We start from the raw sequence: 25,748 nt of genomic DNA on the forward strand, positions 1-25,748 counted from the left end.
ACAGCAGTCATCGCAGGGTGAGGAGAGAGTGAGAGAGATGGAGGAGGGGGAGAGATTAGGGTAGATGGGAGTTGGAGAGAGCGGGCAGAGGTAGCCAGAGAGGGTAGAAAGAGAGAGAGAGGGAGGTGGTGTGGATTAAGGCCAGAACATGCTTACAACCACGAGAATGAAGCGTTGCGCGTGTGTGATGCTGATGATGCAACGTTGAGGCTCTTTGTCTTTCAATGCAGATTCCCACCACGGGGTTCCTGACGGTCACCGCGGCCCTTCACATGTGCAGGGAGGTGCACATCGCCGGATTCGGGTACCCCAAGGCAACGAAGAACGTGGGCAACCAACTGGTGCACTACTACGGCGAGGGGCGCATGCGGCAGATCACACGGGTAGGCGCGCTCTGCAGCAGCGGTAGAACGAGTCCGTGAAATGACGCAGCGATGCATCGTGGTCACGTGGAGGAGGTGTTTCGTCTGTCGCGTCACACAGCGCTCGCTCGCACTCAACTCTCGCCTCCACTTCCACGTGCACTCCACGTGTTCTACTTGCACGTGCACTCCACGTGTTCCACTTCCACGTGCCCTCCACCTCCACGTGTTCCACCTCCACAGTGCACCCGCCACCTCCACGTGGCCACGTGCAGTTGTAAGTATTTTGTAATGGCATCGACCACGATTGTCACGTGATGTTTTTCCCCTTCCCCAGGCGAGAAATCACGACGTCAATCCAGAAGGTTTTGTTCTCCGGAACATGATAGCGAGCGGGCTGATTCAAAACCTCACCCCATCGTAACAGCTGGAGGTGACTCGCCCCGTTACGGGACCATTGGAATCGGTGGTCAAGTTCACAGCACCAGTTTCCCCCGCACCTCTTCCTCTGCATCCGTCACCGCGAGACTCATTTTGCACACGACAAAGTGCTTGCCACACAAATGAACCGCAATGCTTTGCCGATCTCGTGAAGGGGCATAAACCACCATCACGTCGAACTCCGCTCATCGTCTGAGCAGCAGCGGCTTTTGGCTGCTGGCCATCGAACAAAGCCGGTCACCGCATCGCGCGGCGCTTTCAGATGCGCTTCTGCGGCCGTCTGGAACGCTCTTCCCTTCCGATAATAGGAAGCCACTGGAGCTATGCACTTTTAAATCATCTAGATAACTCATTTATTTTTTAACTACTTTTGGTGTTTAGTTTGTTCTTCCCCCACACGTCTGATCAGCATGGTTGGCTACATACGCGGTGCGAAATAATTTCCACGTACATAGGCACATCACAACCCTGCCCTTTGCACGTCAGACCAACCACGCCAATTACACATGGCTTGTAACAGACCATTCATGCAAACGGTCTCCTACGAGAGGGGGTTAGAGTGAGATATTTAAGATAAGATATAGGGGGAAAAAGTATCCTTTTTTGGGTTTGGCACTTTTAGCGTCAAGCATCGCTATTATTATTTATATGGAACGATTGTTGAACCGAGGGAATTTATGCACAGACAGAAAGCAAATTTTGTCTTATTTAAAAAAATAAAATGTCCTTTTTTTTCTCCTCTGTGGAGGTTGATGTCAAAAGCAACTGTATCTTGTGTCCCACAATTATTTCTTTCGAATCGTGTGTACGAAATGCTGGCAACCTTTCCAAGCACATCCAACGCCAGCAAACGTAGGCCGACCATCACGTCAAGTGCAACTTACGAAATGAACGGGTGTGCCTCACGACCAACCGTGCTGTTCAAACTCGTACAACACGGAGAATCTGTGCAAGCATTGTAACAATAAGCCTCACCCACTTGCACGACTCTCACAACGGAGATCTCGGTGCAGGAAGTCCCACGGTGCTCACCGCTCGCGAGAAAACAAATTCACGGAGCCACGACAGAGAAGATGCAGCACGAGTGGCGGAGTGCGGGTGGCGGGGGCCTCACCATCTAAACAAACTCAAACGCTTGCAAACAATCTCGCCCGCGCCCCGTAAATTCTCGGTTCCCCCTCGCTTCCCTCTGCTCGCACCTCCGATGAGCACGGTTGGCCAAGACGTTGGAGAAAGAAGTTCAACATAGTAATAGGTTTTTACCCTTTCAACTGGTACAAAAACTGACACGTTTATACAAGGCATCATGTTTGCAATAACCACAACACAAGCAGTCAAAATGCAAACAAAAAGAAACAACTCTGATGATAATGATATGCACTGTCCTTGAAGTTGATTGGTCCACACCCGAGACAGCTTTTCTTAGAGCCTAGTCTCCATTGGTGTTGGACCAGATGACGCCAAAAAGCGTAATACTCAAAGACAGCGCACTATCAGAGTATTGAGAGCTCGGGGTAAGCATTTACACTGAGACCTCCTTTACCAGTGGCAAAATATAGTAATAGGTTTTTACCCTTTCAACTGGTACAAAAACTGACGCCTTTATACAAGGCATCATACGTACGTACATACGTACGTACATGCTCCCTCCCCTCCACTGGCTTCCCACTGCCAGGCAGGGTCAGCTCCAAGATCACCTGACTGTGCCGCCACACCTCCGTGTTGTCGGTCGTCCGCCGCGTCCGTCTTCGCGACCGTCACACTGCACCACGGCTCACGGGAGAACTCTCCGCAGCAGTGCGACTCACAACCTCCACCTCCTCCTCCTCCGCTCTACACCGAGAACCAAGTCCACGGTTACTGCCGAGCGTCTCTTTTCCGAGGCAGCCCCCACCGTCTGGACGCCATCATCCCGTGGCTGCTGCTGCACTTTCGCAGCAGCAGCAGCAGCAGCATCAGCAGCCAACTATTGTTATCCACAAAGCAGCTATCATTTGATTTTTGAACGCAGTTCCTGAGCCACAGACCCAAAACGTCAAGCGGACAGCGACAAAGTTCGAATAGCAAAAGAGTACAGCATGTTTCTTGAATTGAGCAAGGTCATGACATCTTGAGGAAAACAGATGGTGGGAGTGAATTCCGCAGCCTAAAGTATTTGGTTACAAAGTTTTTATTCTCATACCAACTCAATTGACCATGCAACTACATTGAATATTGTAACAGAAATACGGCCTATAACTGATATATTTTTTAACACGTGGCGTTAACTCCCAGAATCGATTGTGAATTAGTATCAAGTCTAGTCACATAAATCTCTGCCGACACACACACACGACGACGCGCGATGTCTTCAGGCCGACGTGTCGAAGAGACGATCGATCATCTCGGCCACCTGCTCAGAGCGGAAGCGCACGTACTTGCTGGGGTTCTTCGTGAAGGGGACGCTCCCATACCTGGTGGGGGTGGGGGGAGGCGGGAGGGTTGGTGGGGGGGCAGAGAACCAAATTACCCTCGCCCAATTCCTGTCTCACCGCGTGTGAAATGTCAACACCGTGTGGCACCCTCGCCGTTTGTTAAAGTGGCTCCAGTGGGACGGATGCAAGGGAGGGGGGTGGAGGAGGGGGGTGGAGGAGGGAGGGACGGGAGGGGGAAGTGGGGAGCGGTTGCCCCCCCCCTCAACTTCTTGTTAGTTCTAATGTCAGGTCTGTGCTCTCCAGATTCCTGGGAGAAAAGTTCCCAGCTGGCTTGACCTAGGGGAAGGCCCACGACCAGTTCAGATAGTCGCCACCGGCGTTGGCGGTACATGAAGCGGGAATCGAACTCGGGTCGCCGGTTTCGTAGTGCCACCGCGCTATCCGCTGTGCCACCACTCCGCACGCACGTACCTGTCCACGAACACACGGTAGCTGTTCAGCAGCAACTTCTTGCCTTCCTGGCGCAGACGCTCCCTGAGTTCTCGCTCCGGCACTGCCCAGCACTTCTGCACCCGGCACAGCTCCTCCAGGCCCTCGTTAAAGCCCTGCAAAGACAAAGACATCGCGCGTGCAGCCATTAGCAGGCCGTTGGGGCAAGTGCTATATTCTTAGGCTTTTTCGGTAAAGTCACGTAGGTAAAAAAATTAAATTAATAAAAGTAAAATAAAAAATAAAATAAAAATCACGACGTTTCGGAGGCAACACAAGCTTCCGTCTTCAGGTGGAACCGTCACAGCACGATTGCTGTATCAAGTAAGAGAAATTCCAAGAAAACAGTCCTTGTATATATACTGGTTGAGGGTGGGAGGAGCCAAGGTGGGCCCTGAATATTATTATTGTGAGGTTCGGTGCGGCTGAAGCACGCTGCTAGGAATGAGCCTTTGTTGTGTAGACTGGTTGAACTGGGAGGCTCCAAGAGTTGTTAAGGTGCGGCTGATGTAAAGGTGCGTGTAAATGGGACTGAGCCTTTGTTATGTAGAGGTGGTGCGGCTGAAACGTCGTGATTTTTATTTTATTTTTTATTTTACTTTTATAAATTTTTATTTTTTACCTACGTGACTTTACCGAAAAAACCTAAGAATATGAATCCTTGCAGTCACGAAAGCTTCAAATCTGGGGCAAGTGCTGTTCGTGAGTAGCACTTACGAACGCCGGCACGGCACACAAGGGGGTGGGCACATGAGTTTTATTAGGAAGCCACTGGAGCTATGCACGTTTAAATCAAGATTGAAAACTAATTTGTTTCTCACTGGCTTTTGTGTTCAGTTTGTCGTCTTTCCACCGGACCTCCGATTAGCACGGTTGGCTTTGTAAGGTGCGAAAGAAGTTCAACACACATATATGCATACTCTGTATTTATGGCCCCAAGCGGCAGAGCGGTGATAAAGCGGCACTGACCTTGAAACGATCCTTGATGACCTGACGCTCCTTATCCTTCAGCTGGAAACACGGACACAAGAGAAGTGTTATGACTTACCGTGTGGTGAGCGAATGGTTGAGTCGGCGAGTGAGTGTATGAACGAGTGACCGGTTGAGTGAGTGTGTTGTTGTGACCTGCAGTATGGTGGCTGAACACAGTGCGGGTGAGATTAAACAGTCAGTCTGTTAGACCGAGTTCTCAAAATGGGTGGACAAAACACAGCAACGTACATGTTGCCATCGTGTATGGTGTGGTAATGTTGATGCCAAAGTGTATGATGTGGCCCTAACCTTTGCGCCAGGTGTGAGGACAGGCATGTTCCGATCGGAAATGCTCTCCAAAACCTTCATCCAGCTGCATTCCATGACACATGTCAACGTACACGTGACGTAAATTGTACTTCATGTGCTGTTTACAGTCAACAAGAACACGTGTGTTGTGACGGTATTCCCGTCATGGGGCGGTAACAGGGCCCAGTGGGAGTGCGTTCACAACTCGCTGCAGTATTTAATAATGCGGATGAATTCACCATGAAATATTACACTCCATCTGCTTCACGTTGGACGTTCAAGATCCCGTGAAGTCGTTCAACACGAGTAGGCAATCGCGTGCCAGCGTCATGATCCACATTTGAAATATGACCTGCACATTATTCAATTGCGATTACCCACAGCGACATCGGCCCCTTCGACTTTGAAACAACTGCAGGCAGACCGTGTCTGTGAAGCACAGCACTTTCGTGACAGCCTCGTGCTGTTAGGATGATGGCGCGAAAACCAAATGTGCAAAATTATTATTATTAAATCTAAAGCTAGAGTGTTAGGAGCACAAATTGTTATATTGGCTTGTGCTGTGTTTAAAGCAAGTAAAAACTCTTGAAATGTCATCCATTACTCACGCGTTTATGTCACTTTTTAACACGTCGTAGGTTTTCGCAGCCTATATTACGATTCATAAATGATTTTTGGTTTGGCCCGCGGAATGATCTGGCCAAATTGCTTTAGTCGTGTCAATCTCCGCCACTCAACACGTAAAAACATGTTTTAACCGTCATGTGCACAAGCATTGAATGAAGTGCCAATTATTTTTAGATACGTTTCGCTAGAAACTGCGCCAAGCGTTTCAAGGAATGAAATCAGGAAGCCAGAATAAGCACCGCTGCACCTGCGCCGATAGCTTTGCAGCTGACTGTCGATCAGCTCTTCGTACGTGCGCTCCAGATTAGGTTGTGTCACTTCCACGAGCTGCAACAACTCTGACCTGAACACCAGATTCACATACGCACACACACAAAGACCAAGACCCCCCATGTAGCCTTAACACATTTGGGGCAAGTGCTGTTAGCGGACACCTATGAAGGCCGGCATGGCACACGAGGGGGTGGGTGGCCAGCACCATGCCCGGCCACCTTTGTCTCCCGAGTGGTGATGTTTAAGCATTCACACGAGGTGCTCATTTCAGGCTGAGTCGACCGAGGGGAGGCTCAGGACCGGTTCAGTTAATCGTCACTGGTGTTGGCCTGTGAGTGGCAACAGAACTCGGGTCTTGCTAGTGTAGTGTTTTGCAGCGGACAAAGACAAAGATCCCCTGTATAGTCTTCACAGATTTTTGGGGCAAGTGCTGCTAGCGAGCACATATGAAGGCCGGCATGGTACACGAGGTGGAGGGTGGCCAGCACTACACCCGACCGCCTTTGTCTCCCTAGTGGCGATGTTTACACGCCACACCAGGTATCGCAAGACTATACACACAATGCAATACGCGCAATGCAATCGATAACGTCATGTGATACACAATGCAATACGGTGAAGAATACAATGCTTTACTCATTAAGTACTTCAGCCAAATAAAAACTTCAGTATTGAGTCATCATTCATAATATAATTCTGAGTTAGGCCACAATGGTCTGGCCAAATTTGTTGTGAAACGCTGCTCCACCTACGAAGGCTGGCATGGGATCCGCTTACCGTTGCAAGGCCTTGAGAGTGTAGTTGTAGTTGTTGAGCAGGAATATACAGCCCAGTGCCGGGTCCTCATACACGCGACACTTACTCAGCAGGTTACCCTGAAGGTTCCCCAGAACCCGTGCTGCAACACAAAGGAAAAGATCCCCCGTGTAGCCTCAACCGACTTTTTGGGCAAGTGCCGTTAGCGAGCACCTATGGAGGCCAAAACAACACACAGCTGACTAGGTATTCATTTGAGGCTGATTGGTTCATATAATCGTCACTGGTGCTGGCCGTGAGTGGGAATTGAACTCGGGTTACCGGGTTCCTCGTAAAGCTAAACTGCGCCACCGCTCCTCATATACACACACAGACGTGCGTGCGCATGCGTACGTGTGCACAAAACACACGCACGTACTCAACCACAACAGAAATACTCCGGGCGGCTATCATCGTGTCCTTTGCGTCACCAGTGACCGTATACAAATCCCGGTTAAATCCGGGTGTTACTGGGTATTTGCCACACGCACAGAAATGTCTAGAGGAACAAACTGAACGTTGTAGCCCTTTAACCGACCTGCCGGGTCTCGCGCGGTGGGGTCACAGTTGGTATTTACACCTCTTCCAACGCGTCCGGTCAACGTGAAAGAGTAGACCAAACAACCCTCTAGGGCTCGCTCTCGTGGAGGGCACTTTCACCAGCAGTGGCGTGGGCGGAGAACAATCGCTGCACGGCTGCAACCTTTAAACCACCACCACGTTTGTGGGGCATGTGTGTGGGTATGCGTGCGCTGTTGTTGCGTTAAAAACTCACACACGTAGGTGCTCAGAAGTTTTCGGCTGAATTCGGAACTGTGACTTAGGGTGCTGCTGTCTGCAACAACAACACCACCAGTGCAAACGGCAAGTTGAACGACAACAGCAACAACAACACCAGCGCAAACGGCAAGTTGGACAACACCAAGGACAGCAAGCAAGGCTCACGCTCAGCGCACAGCGTGTCCACACAATGCCCGCGTGCGCTCGTGTGCAATTCCACAGTCAAGTGCATGCTCTTAGTACGCTGTTATCCAACGCATGCACGACTGTACAATGAAGACGATGCACAACACAAAAACCACGAGGTACATGCACTGCACAGTAAACACTCAGCCTTCATGCACCACTGACTACGACGCTTTCGGAACACATTCAAGGTTCATGCTGTCAGGTGAAAGTGATCTCCGGCTCAAATGAACATTGAGACATTGGTGCTGATATCCTGTTTACAGACCCTGAGCCAGTGGTCGAAAATTCCACATTCATATGGCGAGGGGGAGTATGCCCATAGGACAACCACTGTTGACCTTCCCCACGAAGTGATACTCATTTTATCGACCCCGTCGGGAGGGCGGATAGGCTGAGTCAACCCACGCCCCAATCAGGATTTAAACTTGTATCCGATCGCAGCCGCTCGCCCTACGGTTGAGCCATATGATAAAGAAATATACGTTTGCCGGTTTAATGCAACAGGAAACGTGAGTTTGAGCAAGTTAAATAATTTGTTTTTGGTACAGTGCCGTCTGCTACACACGGGATGTTAAATATCCCACGATGTCATTTAAAATGTGTTAAGATGTTAAAAGACCAAACTGAAACCTCTTACAAGGAATCATGTCTGCATTAACCACAATGCTTGTGGTCAGAATGCAAACAAAAAACATACTCTGATAATATATGCACTGTCCTTGAAATTGGGGAAAAAATAGGAAAAACCTATTATCATATTATGGTACTGGCAAAGGAGATCCCATGATGTAGGTCATTTAAAATGAGAAGGCCTCTGAGCGCCGGCATCACAGTCCAAATGGCAAAAGATGACACCGCAAATGTCCCAACTGGGATTACACATTGCAACAATCATCACCTCCTACCGGCAGGCTTATGCCTGCTTGCAGGCCAGGTGCTGAGTGACCTTATGTCACACAGCTGCTACTGGGGGTGCCCTTCGAATATTCGAGATGATCCAGTGACGTCACACGAAAATAGCAGTAGCCCAACTGTGTGCCTGCGTTACGGTACAAATTTGGCCAAATAGGAAATATTTCCACCGCTAATTAGTCGATTGAAATTACATGTAGCCATCACAATCATCGCCCCCTACTCGCAGACTGGCTTGCAGGTACAGAGTCAAAATATGCAGACATTGACAGTTGCCACTGGGGGTTTTCCCTTTAAAATGTGTCGATGTGAGATGCGACATAAGTCGCTTATTACGTGTAAATCGCTCGGGAGAAGCCCCCTGGCGTGAAGGGCACTCTTTCAAAAACAAGTCACCTATTATTCGGGTCGCAAGATTGTTATTGTGATAGGAAAATGCCACCTGCGGCAACTAGACGAGAGACAGGGCGGTGACGTGGCCCAGCGGTAGCGCATTTACCGCTTGCTGCAGAGGTTCGCGGTTCAAATCCGGCAGGCCGCCCCGGTTACTACTGCGGGTGTATTAACCGTGAAATACTCCGCGCCGCCTGCTCCGCAGGTGAGAGGCATTCAACACCATGACTCTCCACTGCCCAATGAGTCTCCGCATGGCCCACTCCTTGACCCTACCCTTCAGAACTCACCACGGGGCTCCAGGGGAATATTGTACGTGTCTCCCAACACTAGCGCATAGTGGGCATCCGTGACAAGCAGAAGGGACACAAATATGGCACATCAAGCATCACGCACACTCCACACATACACACAGACATACTCATATTTAAAAGGTATCACGTTAACATTTACCGATATTAACCTGACAAAATACAGCGCATTAGTGATCTAATGATTTGTTTGGGGGCTCATGATAATACAATAACGGCTGAACACAAAGGTTTTTGCAACCAATATTACGATTAATAATTGATTTTTGGGGTAAGTCATGTAATGGTCTGGCCAAAGATGTGTTGTAAGAACCTCCACCACCCAACATCATTCATCATTCAGTATTCTGTCCAAAGATCAGTCCAAGGGACGACTCTCTCCTCCGTGTTCCTCCTTCTCCGCTACTCTCTTCATCTGTCCGCACGTCCTTCCCCGTTGAACGCTGTCAAGCGTCGCCATTCTCTTACTTCCTCGCGGCCTTTTCGCAAGAAATCTTCCCTCGATCGCCTCCTTCATTAAGCCCGTTCGCCAACCGGTGCCGATGTTTGAAAACCACGTCAGGCACTCTTTTACGGCCGAGTCGACCTGGGGGAGGCCCAGGACTGATTCGTAGTGCCGTGCACTCAACCACCCTGTACCGCTACTACTGCCTTCAGCAAGCCATTCAAAAGCGCCCAAATACTACTATGCGTCCAATTCCAGGCTTTCTTCCTTTATCCTAAACTCTGGCCTGGATGACAAAGAGGAAATGCACAGCGTGTGGCTAACATCCTTGTCTCCTTGGCCAGCCAGAGCACCCAGAGTGCATCTGTTACGCACGCAGCGGGCTGAGGGAATACCTTGAGAGGCCAGCATGGCCGCTGCTGTCTCCTGAAAATCCAGCAACTGTTGTAGGAACAAAATGGCCTGCAAAGATAAAGACGCACATTAATTACCCACAATGCACACGCCCGCATTACGTGACACAAAGCTATCATAATAATCACAGAAGTAGCCCCCCAAATGCAGAAGACCCCTGGGTTCGATCTTCCACGAAGCTTGTGATCCACACTAAAATGCATCTACATAATCGATGGCAGTTGCGGTTACTTGATGTACAAATGGAAAATTAAAGAACTCTCCAGTGTGCGACCGTGGTCATCCAGAACGGATCGTACAACATATAACGACGCAATGCCCGATACACAAATACGAAGGAAACATCACAGCGATACACTCCGCTGCTCCTGACGCGGTTGTCTGGCTTGACCGCCTGAATGTGAAATTGTAGCTGTTGCCCTGCATCTGCATCAGCCATGCGAAAAAATAGGTAATAATAATTTTCTTGGTTCTTTTGGTAAAGTAACGTAGAAGGGAAATAATAAAATAATAATAAAAAATAACATTTACTTTATTTTATTATTTCCCTTCTACGTGACTTTACCGAAAGAACCAAGAAGATGAATCCCTGCAGTCACGAAAGCTTTAAATCGAAATGTAATAATAATTTGTCTTTAATAGAATGCCCTCCTTTACACCAGGGCGTCTCAGCGCTTTACACGCGATAAACAGCCAACTTTGATTGCATCTCATCTCAATCATTTTATAGGGCACCCCCTCTGGCAGCTGTCCCAGTGCAGCACAAAGCGGGCCTCAGTCTGCCATTAGTGGACGGTGATCGCTCTGTGAATTCCAAGTTGAATACTTAGTGGTGTATTTTTTTCGATTCGGCAAATTTGGACTGTGATGCCTGCACACAAAGGCCGACTCGTTTTACTCAGGCACACCATATATTGCACGTGCATATGTACACATTAGCTATCCTGAAGACATGGCCCAGCGGTAGCGCGTTTGCCGCTTGTTCCAGAGGTTCACAGTTCAACTCCGGCAGGCCACCCTGGTTATCACTGTGGCTGTATTTACCAGTTGACGTTAAAGGGCCCGTTGCGTCATTCAAAATGAGTAGAACATTGTGTGTCGGCGTCATGATCCGCATTTGCCAATCTCGAATATTAGAGTTCACATCCATGCGCGTGAGACTCCACTCACATTGCTTGTGAGCTCATGCACCGTCCCATCTTTCGGCATGTTGTACTCTTTATCCGGGTCATTCTGCAGAGACATGTGGGAAAGAAAACTGAAGACAACACAATCCTATTCAAAACCTTGTAGCAATATCATTCATAGCCTTGTAATCTCATTCACACTCTAGCAGACACATTTAACAATGTGGAATTTTAATCACACTGATAACCTGAAGACATTGTGGCTGACATAGCTGATATATGTGAAACACCAAATTAGGGAAACAGCATTGGTAACACTCACACCTCATAGCAAGAAGGGCCTGGGTTCAGTTTCTGACTTGACAATTACCTGAACTCGTCCTGGGCTGTCCCCTAGATCGACTCAGCCTCAAATTAGTACCTGATGCGGTGTGTAAACATCGCCACTGGGGAAACAAAGACGGCCGGGCGTGGTGCTGGCCCCCCACCCCCTCGCGTGCCGTGCCGGCCTTCATAGGCGCTACTCACTGAACAGCACTTGCCCCAACAGTCTGCAAAGGCTACACGGGGCATATTTGGTGTGTGATGTACCGTACCTTGATGCTGTCTGCAAACTCCTCAAGAGCCTTGGCCCCAGTTGTCTCCATGGCCGAGATGAGCGTGGGCAGTTTGTTCTTAGTAGGAGCAGCTGTGCCCTGCACACCGCGGCACAGACAGAAGCCTGCCATGTGAACACACCCAGCGCATTCACAGACGCGGCGGCGTTCATTATTTCGACTCAATTCGAGTATAACCGCGTGTGAATGCCATCGCCAGTTGTTGCTTCAGTCTTCCTCCTTCCACCGGGCCTCCGTAGACCACAAAGGCAAACTGCGTTATTAGGAGTGGGAGAATGTAACGTGATGTGAAGCGATTTTTCCAGTGTCGAGTTAACGCTCGCAAGACTGTGACTCTGTACCAACCCCTTGCTGTGGACTAGGGGGCTGCAACGGCGGCAAGCAGCAAATATATAGCAGCAGCTAGGTTCATGAAGCCTTATCTGGCAAATGTATTGCAGCAGCCCGTACGGCAACACCAGTAACCAGTTTAATTTGGCAAATATATAGCTGTAGCCCGCACAGTAACAACACCAGCAGCAGCAGCAGCAGCCAGGTTCATGAAGCCTTATCTGGCAAATATATAGCAGCAGTCCATATGGCAACAACAGCAGTAACAGCCAACTTCATGAAGCCTTATCTGGCATTATATGAGCTTGATATACTTCAGGCTTCTTCAGGCCTTCTGGGGCTTGGAACTGCTGCTGCTGCTGCTGCTGTTGTTTCTAGGTTTTTTAAGATAAGGTATATGTTCAGACCACGTATTTTGTAATTTCACTTGCATTTTTAAATTTTTTATTTGGAATTTGATTCTATATCTTCCAAAACATTGCGTACTTCCGATTTCACGTACAGCTCAGCTGTGTGTTTTTTTACAAAGCTGTTGAGCACAGGCCCAAAAGGTCCATAACTTCAAGCGACCAGCAACAAGCAGAACAATAAAAGATGAGAATAAGCACGTTTCTTGAATTGAGCAAGGTTATTATAAGAACTTTGGAAAAGAGACGGACAATGGAAGGGAATTCTCAAGCGGAGCAATGTGAGGGAAGAAGCACAAAATCGAAGTGTTATGACCTGCAGTGTGGTGAGTCAGTGCATGGGTGAGTTTGGCAAGTTTGTTGAGCGGGTGAGTGCGTGGGTTGGTGAGTGAGTGAATGAATAAGTGTGTAGGTGAATGAGTGAGTAGGTGAGTGTACGGATGAGTGATTGAGTGTGTTGTTGTGACTTGCATTGTGGTGGTTGAACACGGTGTGGTGCATGAGACAAAACAGCCAGTCTGGTGGACCGAGTCTCCAAAATGGGTGCAGGAATCAATGAGTGACGTTGACGGGAATATAGTCACCACGGCAGTAGCAATACAAAAGTGATGAGCAGCAGGCGACCGCTGCCGGCGAGTTGTTTACCTGCAGCACGATATCGAACTGGGGCTTGCAGGCTTTGAGGTGGCGCAGCACAGGCAGCACGGACAGGACGGCCGAGTAGTCGTGCCGCATCACAGCACGGCGCGCTGCTGCCACCACCCCGTCCCCCTCTGCCACCAGGCTATCCAGGGACTCCTGCAGCCACGCAAACAAAGACAAAGATGCCCCCGTATAGGCTTTGCAGATTGTTGGGGCGGGCGCTTGTAGCGAGCACGTACGAAGGCCGGCACAGCACACGAGGTGGTGGGCGGCCAGCACCACGCCCGGCCGCATTTGTGTCATGGCGATGTAAACACACCGCACAAGGTACTCATTTAAGGATGAATCGACCTAGGGAAGGCCCAAGACTGGTTCAGATAATCGTCACTAGTATTGGCTGTGAGCGGGAATTGTACTCGGGTCGCAGGGTTCATAGAGCAGCGCGCTAACCGCTGTCCTTCCGCTCCCTACGCATCCAGCAACAACCTCTTTCAGCAGAGTTCGTTGTTGGAAGTGGGTAGGGCTGGGCCCATTCACTTTGGCACAGGTGTCAGCGAAATGTTACGACTCGTAATAGATGTCTGGGTTAGGCCACGAAAGTGATTTGGCCAAATATTTGTCACAAAACCCTCCAAAAAAACCGACGCAGCCAAACAAATTAAATTGTCACGCGTACAAGCGTTTCACGAGTCAATTGTTTCTGTCTAAGTTCACCGGTAAGGCGAAGAACAATTCTCAAAATTAAAATGTTTAGCAATTAGATGAAACTGCACCAAGCATCTTCAGGACAAAAGTCAGGAAGTCATTGGTGCGTTAAATGATTGTACAAGTGATAATTTCATTTGTTGGCTATGCCAGGTGGTGGAGCAGCGTTTCACAACAAATTTGGCCAGACCATTGTGGCCTAACTCAGAATTCTATAATGAATGATGATTCAATACGGAAGTTTTTATTTGGCTGAAGTACTGTAATGAGTAAAGCATTGTATTCTTCACCGTATTGCATTGTGTATAACATCACGTTATCGATTGCATTGCACGTATTGCATTGTGTGTATCGTCTTGCGATACCTGGTGTGGTGTGTAAACATCGCCACTGGGGAGACAAAGGCGGTCAGGTGTAGTGCTGGCCACCCTCCAACTCGTGTACCATGCCGGCCTTCATAGGTGCTCGCTAATAGCACTTTCCCCCAACAGCCTGTTAAGGCTACACGGGGGATCTTTGTCCTATCGTATTGCGTTGTAGTGTGCACCTGTATTAGAGAGTCGAAAGTCTTCTTGTGGTGGAAGTCAGGAATGATCTGGGTGAGCAGCTGGTACTCGCTGTGAGCCAACTTCACGAAGGCCGACACACACAGGATGTAGGCATCGATCTCCACGTCCCACGCCTCCACACTGCCTGCACACACACACACACACCACATTATAAACTCACCTATCACTCACCTATCACTCGTTCAAACGTGGCACGACACACACACACACCTCATATCACTCATCCAACATCACTCAACGATCACTCACCAAATGTGGCACGACACACCACAAACACACACCGCATATCACTCACCCAATATCACTTACCTATCATTCACCTAATGTGGCATGACAAAAACCATACACACTGCATATCACTCATCCAATATCACTCCCCTATCACTCGCCTAATGTGGCACGACACACACCGCATATCACTCACCAAATATCACTCCCCTATCACTCGCCTAACGTGGCACGACACACATCACACAGTGCATATCACTCGCCTATCACTCACCTAACGTGGCAGGACACATACCACACACACTGCATATCGTTCACCTAACACTGATCTAACGTGGCATGAAACACACCACGCACTCACACGCCACATATCACTCACCACCACATCTTGTTCACCTTAAATAGCACCACACAACCCCTAAGCGATTAAACCCATGGTCTAGAGGACATATAATGGTAGGTTTTTACCCTTTTAACTGGTACAAAACTGACACCTTTATTCAAGGCATCATGTTTGCAATGACCACAACACAAGTAGTCAATAAAGCAAACAAAAAGAATCAACTCTGATAAGGATAATAATATGCACTGTCCTTGAAGTTGATTGGCCCACACCCGAGACGGCTTTCTTTAGAGCCTAGTCCCCATTGGTGTAGGGCCAGATGACACCAGAAGGCGTACAACTCAAAAACAGTGCAATATCAGAGTATTGAGAGTTCGGGGTAAACATTTACACTATGAGATCTCTTTTACCAGTGGCAAAATATAATGGTAGGTTTTTACCCTTTTAACTGGTACAAAACTGGTACAAAACTGGTGTCATCTGGCCCTACACCAATGGGGACTAGGCTCTAAAGAAAGCCGTCTCGGGTGTGGGCCAATCAACTTCAAGGACAGTGCATATTATTATCCTTATCAGAGTTGATTCTTTTTGTTTGCTTTATTGACTACTTGTGTTGTGGTCATTGCAAACATGATGCCTTGAATAAAGGTGTCAGTTTTGTACCAGTTAAAAGGGTAAAAACCTACCATTATATTTTGCCACTGGTAAAAGAGATCTCATAGTGTCTAGAGGACAGTTAGGCAGAGTATTCTCAAGTGTGTGGTCAATGCATGCTAGTAATGGCTGGTAGTGGATGGCAATAGTTAATAATATTAACAATAACGTTTGTACATTCGGTATCTGCGCTATTCATTTAGTGCGCGGCTATCACGAAAATCGTTGTGTTTCACAGACATAGTCTGCAGTAGGTTCACAGTCAGGGGCGACGCAGCTTTGTGTAATCCCAATTTTTTATCTGCGCGTAACTTATCGGACTCGGACTATGACGCAGCCACACAAATGACCTATTCTTTAACGAATTACATCAAGAGAATGTCCCCTGTGAAATTTTTTTTTTAATGTTGTGGATTCACGCTTCAACACACCGGTGGGCTAAAGCAGTGAACTATTTGTCGTTTGTCAACGTGATACTTTTTTACTGATTGGCCGTGTCGGGTGGTGGAGGGTTATGACACATTTATAAATAACGCGATCTAAACCCAAAAACGTTGATTATGAACCATACGGTGTATAATCATGGATAATGCACCTGCGCTATTTACCAGGGCAGTCAGCCGGATCCGACTCTGTGAACCTCTGCAACGAGGGAGCGAACGCACTACCGTCGGGCCCCCTCCCCCCCCCAATGCGTGGCTTGAGCGAGCCGAGTGACCAACTGAGTGTGAAGAATCCACAGGAGCTGCGGCAGTTGGAGGCCCTCCACACGACAGTACCTTCCATGGGAGAGAGGTTGGAGCAGCCCTTCCTTGCCTCCTGCTGGGCGTACTGTTTGAGAAGGTTCTGGGCTTTACGCAGAGTGCCTGGAGCCATCAACCCCAACCCGACAGGCAGAGTGCACACCAGCAGGAGTGATCCCAGGTGAAGGGAAGGACACCGATGAGAGGAAACACCAGGGCACGGAGCGATACCAAGAGAGTGAGTAGACGGGCCGGTGAGTGGGGGAGGGACAGAGAAAGAAACAGAGACAGACCCACACCGTAACAGAGTGGCACCAAAACCGAGCTCCACGTTAGTCAAGCACCGATGCCAGCACCTCATTGATTCGTAATGGATTTTAAGCGTTAGACCGCGGAATGTTCTGGCCAAATTTATGTTGTGAAACCATAAACCGCCCAGGATATCCGGTGCTTAAACTCCCACCTTACCCGTGGGCATTGAGATCGCTATCCTCTGGCTTGCTGACTTGCCACGGCTTTCCGTGGTACAGTAGAGTATAGTGGCATTACAGCAAGTGGATTATTTCCTTATGTGTTCCATCTTGTCGAGTATTCAGAGTTCTATCCTCCCTCACACACGGGGTTTTTTTTCTCCCGATAATCTGGTGTCCTCCCACTTGTACAAACACTCACGATTCATGGAGTGGGCCAAGCATCCTAATATAGGCCCAGAGAGCTTGGGCAATTGTCGGCGTCAGTTCTGGCTGCTTTCCTGCTTGTCTCGCACCTCTGAATGATTCTCTTATCGCTCTCGCTCCCTCTGAAAGGGTTTTCTGACACAAATTTGGCCGGATCATGAATTGGCCTAACCCAAAAATCAACGATGAATCGTGATGTGACCGATTGGCTTAGTCAGCTTGGCAATGGCCACTTCAAATCGACACGAGGAAACGCAGCGAGTGGAAAATCCACCTACCTCACGTTCCCACACAGCAGGAGTGCAAGCCTTACCTGGGATATAGGCTGAGATGTCCACAAGTGCAGGGAGAGGGGGGTAGAGAGAGAGCAGAGTTAGAAAGTGTAGCGTTTACGATGGGAAGAGCTCACAAAAGCCAGCGCAGTCCCATGCGCTACAACCTTGGCATTGGCCAAAACCACAACAAAGTTCACAAAATTATAATTAGCGTCGTCGTTGAGAAGTAACAAAATAAATGTTAATAATGTTGCCACCTTCACGAAATCTATTCCCTCTATTTAAAAAAATGTAAACAATTTTTTTACACAGCCCATTGGCCAGACTGCCTTCTGGCAGTACATCATTTTCACAGAATCGGCTCAATACAAAGCAGACTCTCATATAGGTTCGTACCTTGATGCCGGGCCGTCTCAAGAGCCCTTGTTACACACAATAAGCGACTAACATTACATCTCGTTTCAAAAAAATTGGTAGGCACCTCCAAGTGGCAGCTATCCCTATGTGCCACAATGTGACACGGCACAAGACTGCGAGTGGGAATTAGTCTGCTAGTAACGGGGCGATAATTTATTATCCCAATTGAGTAAGTATCGGTGTCGCGTTTTCAAGTTTGGTACACATGGACCACGACGCTGACACAAAATGGCCGGCATCAAACGTACAGACAACGCTCGTCTAGAATGACATTCCGGGATTTTTAAAGCCCACTGTGAAACAGACAGTATGGTTAATACAACTGCGGTAATAACCAGGGCGGACTGCCTGAATCGGACCTCGAACCTCTGCAACAAGTAGCTAACTCGCTACCGCTGAACGATGCTTGTATAAATGTGTGGCTCTGTATGTATATGTGTGTATATATGTGTGTTTACCTATGTACGTAGGTCGACTCAGCCACAAACAAGTACCTGGTGCGGTGTGTAAACATCACTGCTGGGGAGGGCGTGGTGTGGGCCACCTACCCCCTCGTGTACCGTGTCGGCCTTCGTAGGTGCTGATTAACAGCAATTGTCCCAACAGTCTGCTAAGGTTATATGGGGGATCTTTGTATCGATATTATGGATACAAATATAATTGTTAAATCGGATGGGAGCAACTGTGGAATAGCAGCAGTACTTTATTGTTGCCATTATAAAGCATAAATGCAGCCCAAGCTGTCATATCTCACTTGGAGCACCCAGTTCCTAGCTCACTGCACTTGAGTAAAACAGCCAGGATTGATTGATTGATGATCCAGCACTCCCTAATGATCCTCTCCGGTAACTCACTACATCGGCGGCCACTAGTCACCTCCTTATCACTCTTCTCTTGCTGGTACCTTGGCTACTGTTACCGTGAGCTGTCACGTGTCGCTGCTGCTGCTGCTCGTCGTACCGGTGCGTTTGCCAGTGGAGGCGGGGAGCCGCTTGGTGGGAGTGTTGGTCCTGCGGGCCCCCACGGCCGGCGAGTGCCCAGCGGCCGCGTGGTGGCTCCGTCGCAGGTGCTCCTTGAGGCCTTGCAGGGAACGAAGCATCTGGCCCGAGCGTAGCTGGTAGTAGACAGTCATGAGGTCTGCACCCCGGAAGGGCAACGCAAGCGAAAAACATTGCAAGTGTCACCGAAGCGAAGCGATGACATCGGTTGACGTACAGGAGTTAGACAGAGCGTTGCATCGCAGAGACCGTCTTGGGGAGGCTTTAATCCAGCAGCGGATAGACCAGGGCCGATAATGATGAGGATAAAAAGCGTACGATGAACGTGCACCAGGAGGCCCAGCACCCACTGTGCCGGTGCCGCCATCTCTGTCACCGCGCCAGTGCGATGCCGGTGATCCCGGCGATGTTGGCGGGCGCCGGCGCTCACCGTGGCTGCGGCCGCTCTCCACCAGCCAGTGTGAGATGCGCACGAGGTCGGCGAGCGCGCGCTCCGGCAGCTGCTGGATGTGAACGTCGGCCGTCCCCTCCGTGGCGCAGGCCTCGCCCTCCTGGGCCGCCTCGTCCTCGTCCTGAGCCAGCGCGTCCAGCAGCAGCACGGGCGGCACGGCCTTGCTGTGTCGCTGCAGCAGCGTGCGCGCCTCGCCCTCCAGCCACTCCTTGCCGTTCTCGAACAGCGACTTCTGCGGTGAGGCAGAATTGAGCATTGGTTATGATCTCGTGGTTCTTGAGAGCTCGGGATTAAAGAGATGATGGGAGGGGATTTTTCCAAAGTGGAGCAGTGCGAGCATAAACGGTCAAGCAAACTCCGGTCATCCTCGCAGCAGATGCGCTTCTGCGGCCGTCTGGATCGTTCTTCCTTCCAATATTAGGAAGCTTCTGGAGCTATGCACTTTTAAATCGAAATATAAAACTACATTTTTTAGAACTGAATTTTGTGTTCGTTTGTTGTCCTTCCCCCGCACCTCCGATTAGCAGTTGGCTAATGTCTGGTGCGAAAGAGGTTCAACATACATAAATACGAAGAAAAGTATTGTGAGCCGCAGTTGCGATGGTTGAACACATTGTGTAGTTTGTGCGTTCTAATAAGGTTGGCATGCGAACATAGTTGGTGTGACCATGATGTCGGTGTGGCTGTGGTGACGTGGTTGTTGTGTTGATGTGATGTGTGCAGTCTGTGTGTGGTGAGGGCGGTTGTAGCGGTGTGCTGGGGAAGGCAATGCCCCTCACCACAGTGTTGAGCTCAGGGCTGTCTGGGTTGTTCTCTGTGAAGTACTCGACTGCGTTCTGTATGCGCGCCATGCACTCCAAGTACTCCTCCAGACGTCCTGCCGGCCTGTATGCACACAAAGACACGTATTTCCCCATATAGCCTCCACAACCTGTTGAGGCAAGTGCTGTTAGCAAGCACCAGTGAAGGGCAGAACGGCGCATGGTGCTGATATTTACACGCCGCATCAGGTACCCATATACGGCTGAATCGACCTAGGGAAGGCCCGGGACCAGGTCAGATATTCGCCACTAATGTTGGCCATGAGCGGGAATCAAACTAAGGTCGTCGGGTTCATAGTAGAATGCACTAACCACTGCGCCGCTGCCCCACTGCGCTGTCTGTGTGTATGTGGATGCAAACGTGTAAACACTCCATCGTGCGGTTTCAAACGTGTGGCGGTGCTCACACTGACGATATCTTATCAGTGAAAGTGCCTCCCAACCCCCCCCCGCCCTCTCTGAAAATTAGCGAAGAGCACTGCGTTCTAAATAATCTGCGAAGCTGCGTGTTTTTTTTTCACCCCTCCTTGACGACGCGCTGGGTGTCGCGCGCCACGCTGTAGTAGCCGATGACGTGGTGCAGCGCGCCCAGCGTGCGCTCCACGTTCTCCTGCAGCCGCTGCAGGGTCTCCGTCTGGCGGTAAACCGGCACGATGGCGTCCTCCAGCCGCGCCAGCCGGCACTCGAACGACGACAGGATGCCCACCTGCCGGGGAGGGGGGCCTCAGCGATCAGCTCGGCGCCATCTGCGTTACCACTCGTGAGAACTCACGGGCCTTTGGCTGTGCATTTTAAAGCATTTTTTTATAAACTAAAATGCATAGCCCAGGCGTCGGTAACTTTTCAAAGAAGAAGAGCAGTTTTTTGCTTGTTTTTGTCTTTGACCAAAATAGTTTGAGAGCCGCATCACACGCAGAGCTACTTGCACACAAACACAGCAGCAGGTATACAGCAATGACAAAACAAACTCTGACTTAAATAAACGAAATAGGTGATGGAATAAACTGCGTCTATTTAGATAATTTCCCCCTTAGTTATTCTTTAACAACACAGTTTGACTGTTGCACATTTTGTCATCACCAAGACGCTCCACAGTGACCCATTCCCTGCCATATTTAGTCAATTATCTTTCCATAATTATGTTTAAGATTTAATAATAAAAAACGGTTGCTCCCAAGGGGGCAACCAAAGAGTCGTAAGGGGGAACCCAACGAGCCGCACGCGGCTCCGGAGCCACAGGTTGCCGAGCCCATACCTGTCAACCCACACGGTTTACCCCCTATTCTTGTACAGGGAAATTGAGTTTTCAGGTCCATACGGCGTACAGCTGCTCCAATACAGGCAAAAAAATAATTTAAAAAATATTTAAAAAATTTGTCTATTTGCGTGTGTTTCTCCCTTGTGATGGGACTTTGTAGGATGAACATCGAGATTTCTAAGGGCACGGGGTGACCAGTAAGGTCTGAATTGGTCTGTCATAAGGCGGCACTGATAAGGAGTTAACAGGTATGTGAGCCTGGTATAGTCCTTTGTCAATTCACTGCTGGATGATGGCCTACTCCACACCATGCCGGTCACGGGAGTTGTTTGACCGTACTTCACGATGCTGGCAAGCGTGGAGAAGCATGGGGACCAGGTTAAATTTCGCCCACCACTGATGGTAGCCATGGCTGGGAATCATCATCAATGACAACTCTTACCTTTTACAAATGTGATAGTGTTGTTTGTTGCTGGATATTACACATTACGGGCCTGTGCTCAGCAACAAGATAGCTGGAATCATGGCAGAGGTATTATCCACTTCACGACTACTCCCAGGCCCATCGTGTTTAGATGTAGTCATACCTCGGTATACGACCGCTTTGGAATACGTCGAATTTGGTATACGTCGTGTTTTGACGAGAAAAAAATGTCTTGGGATACGACGTCTTGCTTGGGATACGACGCGCTTGCTAGAACTTGTATGGGTCGGGATGAGTCAACGCGTATGCCCCGTTCACGACTCCTCCCTTCCTCACCACCATCCTCGTAGGCTATCAACTCCTCTCAGCAAGGTAAAGTGATGTTACATTTTATTTTTATTTAAATTAATTTAAATTAATTTTTGCATTTATTTTAATTTATGTATGCATTTTAGTAATAAGTAGTGTCTAAATTATTTTATACAACCTCATTAATGTATACTATGCCATATAAAATATAATTTCTTAGACTCTGGAACGGATTATTTCCTTTCCCTTTATTTCTTATGGGAAAAATTCGTTTGGTACACGTCATTTTCGGTATAAGTCCTACCTTTTGGAACGAATTAACGACGTATACCGAGATACCACTGTACTAATGTTCAATGAGGTGCTCTGGCTTCGCTGAAAGAGCAACGTGTCATCATAAACTGGGCCTATATTATCAGGGTACTCTCCATAATCTTGCTGCAGAGCACCCAGTGACTCCTCTCAATTGTCGACAATCTCACCAAGATAGTCGCTCACACTCACCATGCTTGCGGTTTGCTGTTCGCTCTTATCCAGGCTCTCTCTGATGAAGTTCAGCACATGCTGCTCCTGGATAAGTGACAGGGGAAGATGCGGTCAGTTTGAAATATCAACATTTGAGCACTGCAGGTTATTTTCTTTTGTTTGCACGAATTTCTACGAGGTTCATCTTCTTGGTTCTTTCGGTAAAGTCACGTAGAAGGGAAATAAAAAAATAAAACATAATAAAATAATTCTCACGACGTTTCGGCCACAACGCATATTAGTGTTTCATCCCAGTCACCGCACAAACCCATGCACAACACTCAACATCGAGAATAATCTGTATTTATCCTGGAGAAATCCAATGAGATATGAAGCTCATTATCATAGATGTCCAGCAGGGGCAGGTCAGAAAATGATGACCAATCACTCACCCTCAATCCCCCACGACAACCCTCAACCTACTCACCCTAGCCTAAACCTATCAAGCTCTACGGCTTAGGGGCCATCCATAAATGACGTCACGCACCTAGGGGGGGGGGGTCAGACATTTGTGATGTGTGACAAGGGGGGGGGGGGGGTTTGAGAAATGTGACGTCACATCAAAATGCGCAACTTTAAATAAATATAGACAACACGTTCTACTTAATTAAATAGACTTTTTAATGTTTTCTCCTACAAGTTCAGAGTGCAGCGTCAGATTAAATACGCACTAAAATTACAATAGTTTAAAGCGATTTGAAGCATGTTGTATTTTTTTTGGGGGGGGGGGGGGGGCAGAGCTTTGTGACGTCATATTTGAGGGGGGGTCTGACTTTTTGTGACATCTTGTGACGCAGGGGGGTCAAAAATCGGCAAAAATCGCGTGATGTCATTTATGGACGGCCCCTTACCCCGTATTTTTGTACAGGGAAATTGAGTTTCCAGGTCCATTACGGTGTACAGCTGTTTCAATGCGGGCAAAAATGTTTTGTTTATCCATTTGTTAGTGTTTCTCCCTCGTGATGGGGGACTTTGTAGGATGACCGTTGAGATTTATAAGGGGCACGGGGTGACCAATAAGGTCCGAATTGATCTGGTACGAAGATAGGCACTCAACACATTCCTGCGGAGGGAGCTGGTAGGAACGTTGGGTTGCTCGGTCAATGGCCAGGGTCAACGGCGGCGTGGTGTATTCCGCAAATATGACCGACTGTGAGGGCGGGCACAAGCCGGCGTGAATAGCTTAAACGTTGAGTTTTATAAGGGCACCCCCTGACCCTCACTCACCCCCTGACCCACCCTCACCCCCTGACCCACCCTCACCCCCTGACCCCCACTCACCCCCTGACCCACACTCACCCCCTGACCCCCCTCACCCTCAGACCTCCACTCACCCCCTGACCCCCTCACCCCCTGACGCCCACTATCCCCCTGACCCCACTCACCCCCTGACTCCCACTCACCCCCTGACCCACATTCACCCCCTGACCCCTCTCACCCTCTGACCCCCACTCACCCCCTGACCCCCTCACCCCCTGACCCACCCTCACCCCCTCACCCTCACCCCCTGACCCACACCCTCACCCCCTGACCCTCACTCACCCCCTGACCCTCACCCTCACCCCCTGACCCACCCTCACCCCCTGACCCACCCTCACCCCCTGACCCACACCCTCACCCCCTGACCCACCCACACCTCCTGACCCTCACCCTCTGACCCACACTCACCCCCTGACCCACCCTCACCCCCTGACCCACACTCACCCCCTGACCCACACTCACCCCCTGACCCCCTCACCCCCTGACTCAAACTCACCCCCTGACCCACCCTCACCGCCTGACCCACACCCTCACCCCCTGACCCACCCTCACCCTCACCCCAGTCACCTGGTTGAGCTTCTCCTCGATGTCTCGCTTCCTCGCCGACACCGTCTCCTCGGCCGGCATCGCAGCGTTGTGTCACAGTGTGTGGTGTGTCACAGTGTGTGGTGTGTCACACTGTGTGGTGTGTCACAGTGTCAGTGGTGTGTCACACTGTGTGGTGTGTCACAGTGTCAGTGGTGTGTCACACTGTGTGGTGTGTTACACTGAGTGGTGTCACAGTGAGTGGTGTGTCACACTGTGTGGTGTGTCACAGTGTCAGTGGTGTGTCACACTGTGTGGTGTGTTACACTGAGTGGTGTCACAGTGTCAGTGGTGTGTCACACTGTGTGGTGTGTCACAGTGTCAGTGGTGTGTCACACTGAGTGGTGTGTCACAGTGTCAGTGGTGTGTCACACTGTGTGGTGTGTTACACTGAGTGGTGGCACAGTGCTACACTCGCCGCGTTCGCCTTCGGCCCGCAGCGTCGCCCTGATTGGTCGAGCTCCGCGCGTGACACGCAACGGGCTCGCTCCTGATTGGCAAAGGCGCCGCGCGTCACATTTGCCCCCTCCCCTCTCCGAGATCACAAACCTCGGATATGACGTCACCGGCACGTGACTATAGCGCCGCCATATTACCTAGGGGAGATGTAAATGTGTGGTTCTGAATGAATCAGAATCTTGATTTGTCCTGAAGGAGGAATCGCATACCTGTCAACCCCTTATCAGTGCTTAACTTATTACAGACCAATTATTACAGGCAACCTCGTGCCCCTTACGAATCTTAAACTTTCATTCTATAAAGTCCCATCATAAGGGAGAAACAGACAATGTCTTTTTGCCCGTATTGAAACGGCTGTAACGCCGTATAGACCTGAAAACTGAATTTCCCTGTTCAAGAATACGGGGTAAACTGTATGGGTGGACAGGTATGGAATCCGATGAGCTATAAACACAAACAAAACTAAACCTCCCCCATCCTACCCAGGCAAAGCCCACTGAGTTATTAACTTATTGTTCACAAGCTACCTGGCCACATGATAGCTCACCAAAGTGGCCTTATCATTTGGACATTTATAGCAGCAAAATTATCCAAATCATCCCAATGCATGTTTCTAAATGTGGAGGAAAAACCGGAGGACACGGATAAGAAAATCCACGCGACCACGGGGAGAGAGACACAAACTCCAAATATACAGCAGCAGGTGTCAGGGTCGGTATCTAACCCCCGATCTCCTGCATACCAGGCGAAGTACTTAACATCTCATCACCGTGGCGTCCCTTGAATAAATAAATGAGC

General features: G+C 49.3%; 1 protein-coding gene across 2 annotated transcripts; it reads right to left on the bottom strand.

Annotated features, from left to right (window-relative positions):
• Positions 1-2,939: 2,939 nt before the first annotated feature.
• EXOC7 (exocyst complex component 7) lies at positions 2,940-24,950 on the bottom strand. 2 transcript variants are annotated; one of them, XM_078879223.1, is made up of 21 exons: positions 24,474-24,950; positions 22,626-22,691; positions 20,652-20,836; positions 20,089-20,194; positions 19,289-19,541; positions 18,821-18,997; positions 17,482-17,493; positions 16,528-16,614; positions 14,502-14,647; positions 13,253-13,405; positions 11,850-11,948; positions 11,297-11,359; positions 10,108-10,174; positions 9,247-9,285; positions 7,458-7,517; positions 6,665-6,785; positions 5,862-5,957; positions 4,988-5,051; positions 4,676-4,717; positions 3,689-3,822; positions 2,940-3,256 (listed from the first exon to the last, which is right to left on the bottom strand). In XM_078879223.1, exons 1-21 carry the CDS (start codon positions 24,531-24,533, stop codon positions 3,154-3,156), a joined length of 2,133 nt encoding a protein of 710 aa, XP_078735349.1. In that variant the 5' UTR covers positions 24,534-24,950; the 3' UTR covers positions 2,940-3,153. The 2 variants fall into 2 exon arrangements, with proteins under 2 accessions (XP_078735349.1, XP_078735350.1); XM_078879224.1 differs by lacking the exon at positions 9,247-9,285.
• Between the last annotated feature and the right edge of the window lie 798 nt (positions 24,951-25,748).

The sequence above is a fragment of the Lampetra fluviatilis genome, chromosome 53, assembly GCF_964198595.1.
Source record: "Lampetra fluviatilis chromosome 53, kcLamFluv1.1, whole genome shotgun sequence".
NCBI classification, from domain to species: Eukaryota; Metazoa; Chordata; class Hyperoartia; order Petromyzontiformes; family Petromyzontidae; genus Lampetra; species Lampetra fluviatilis.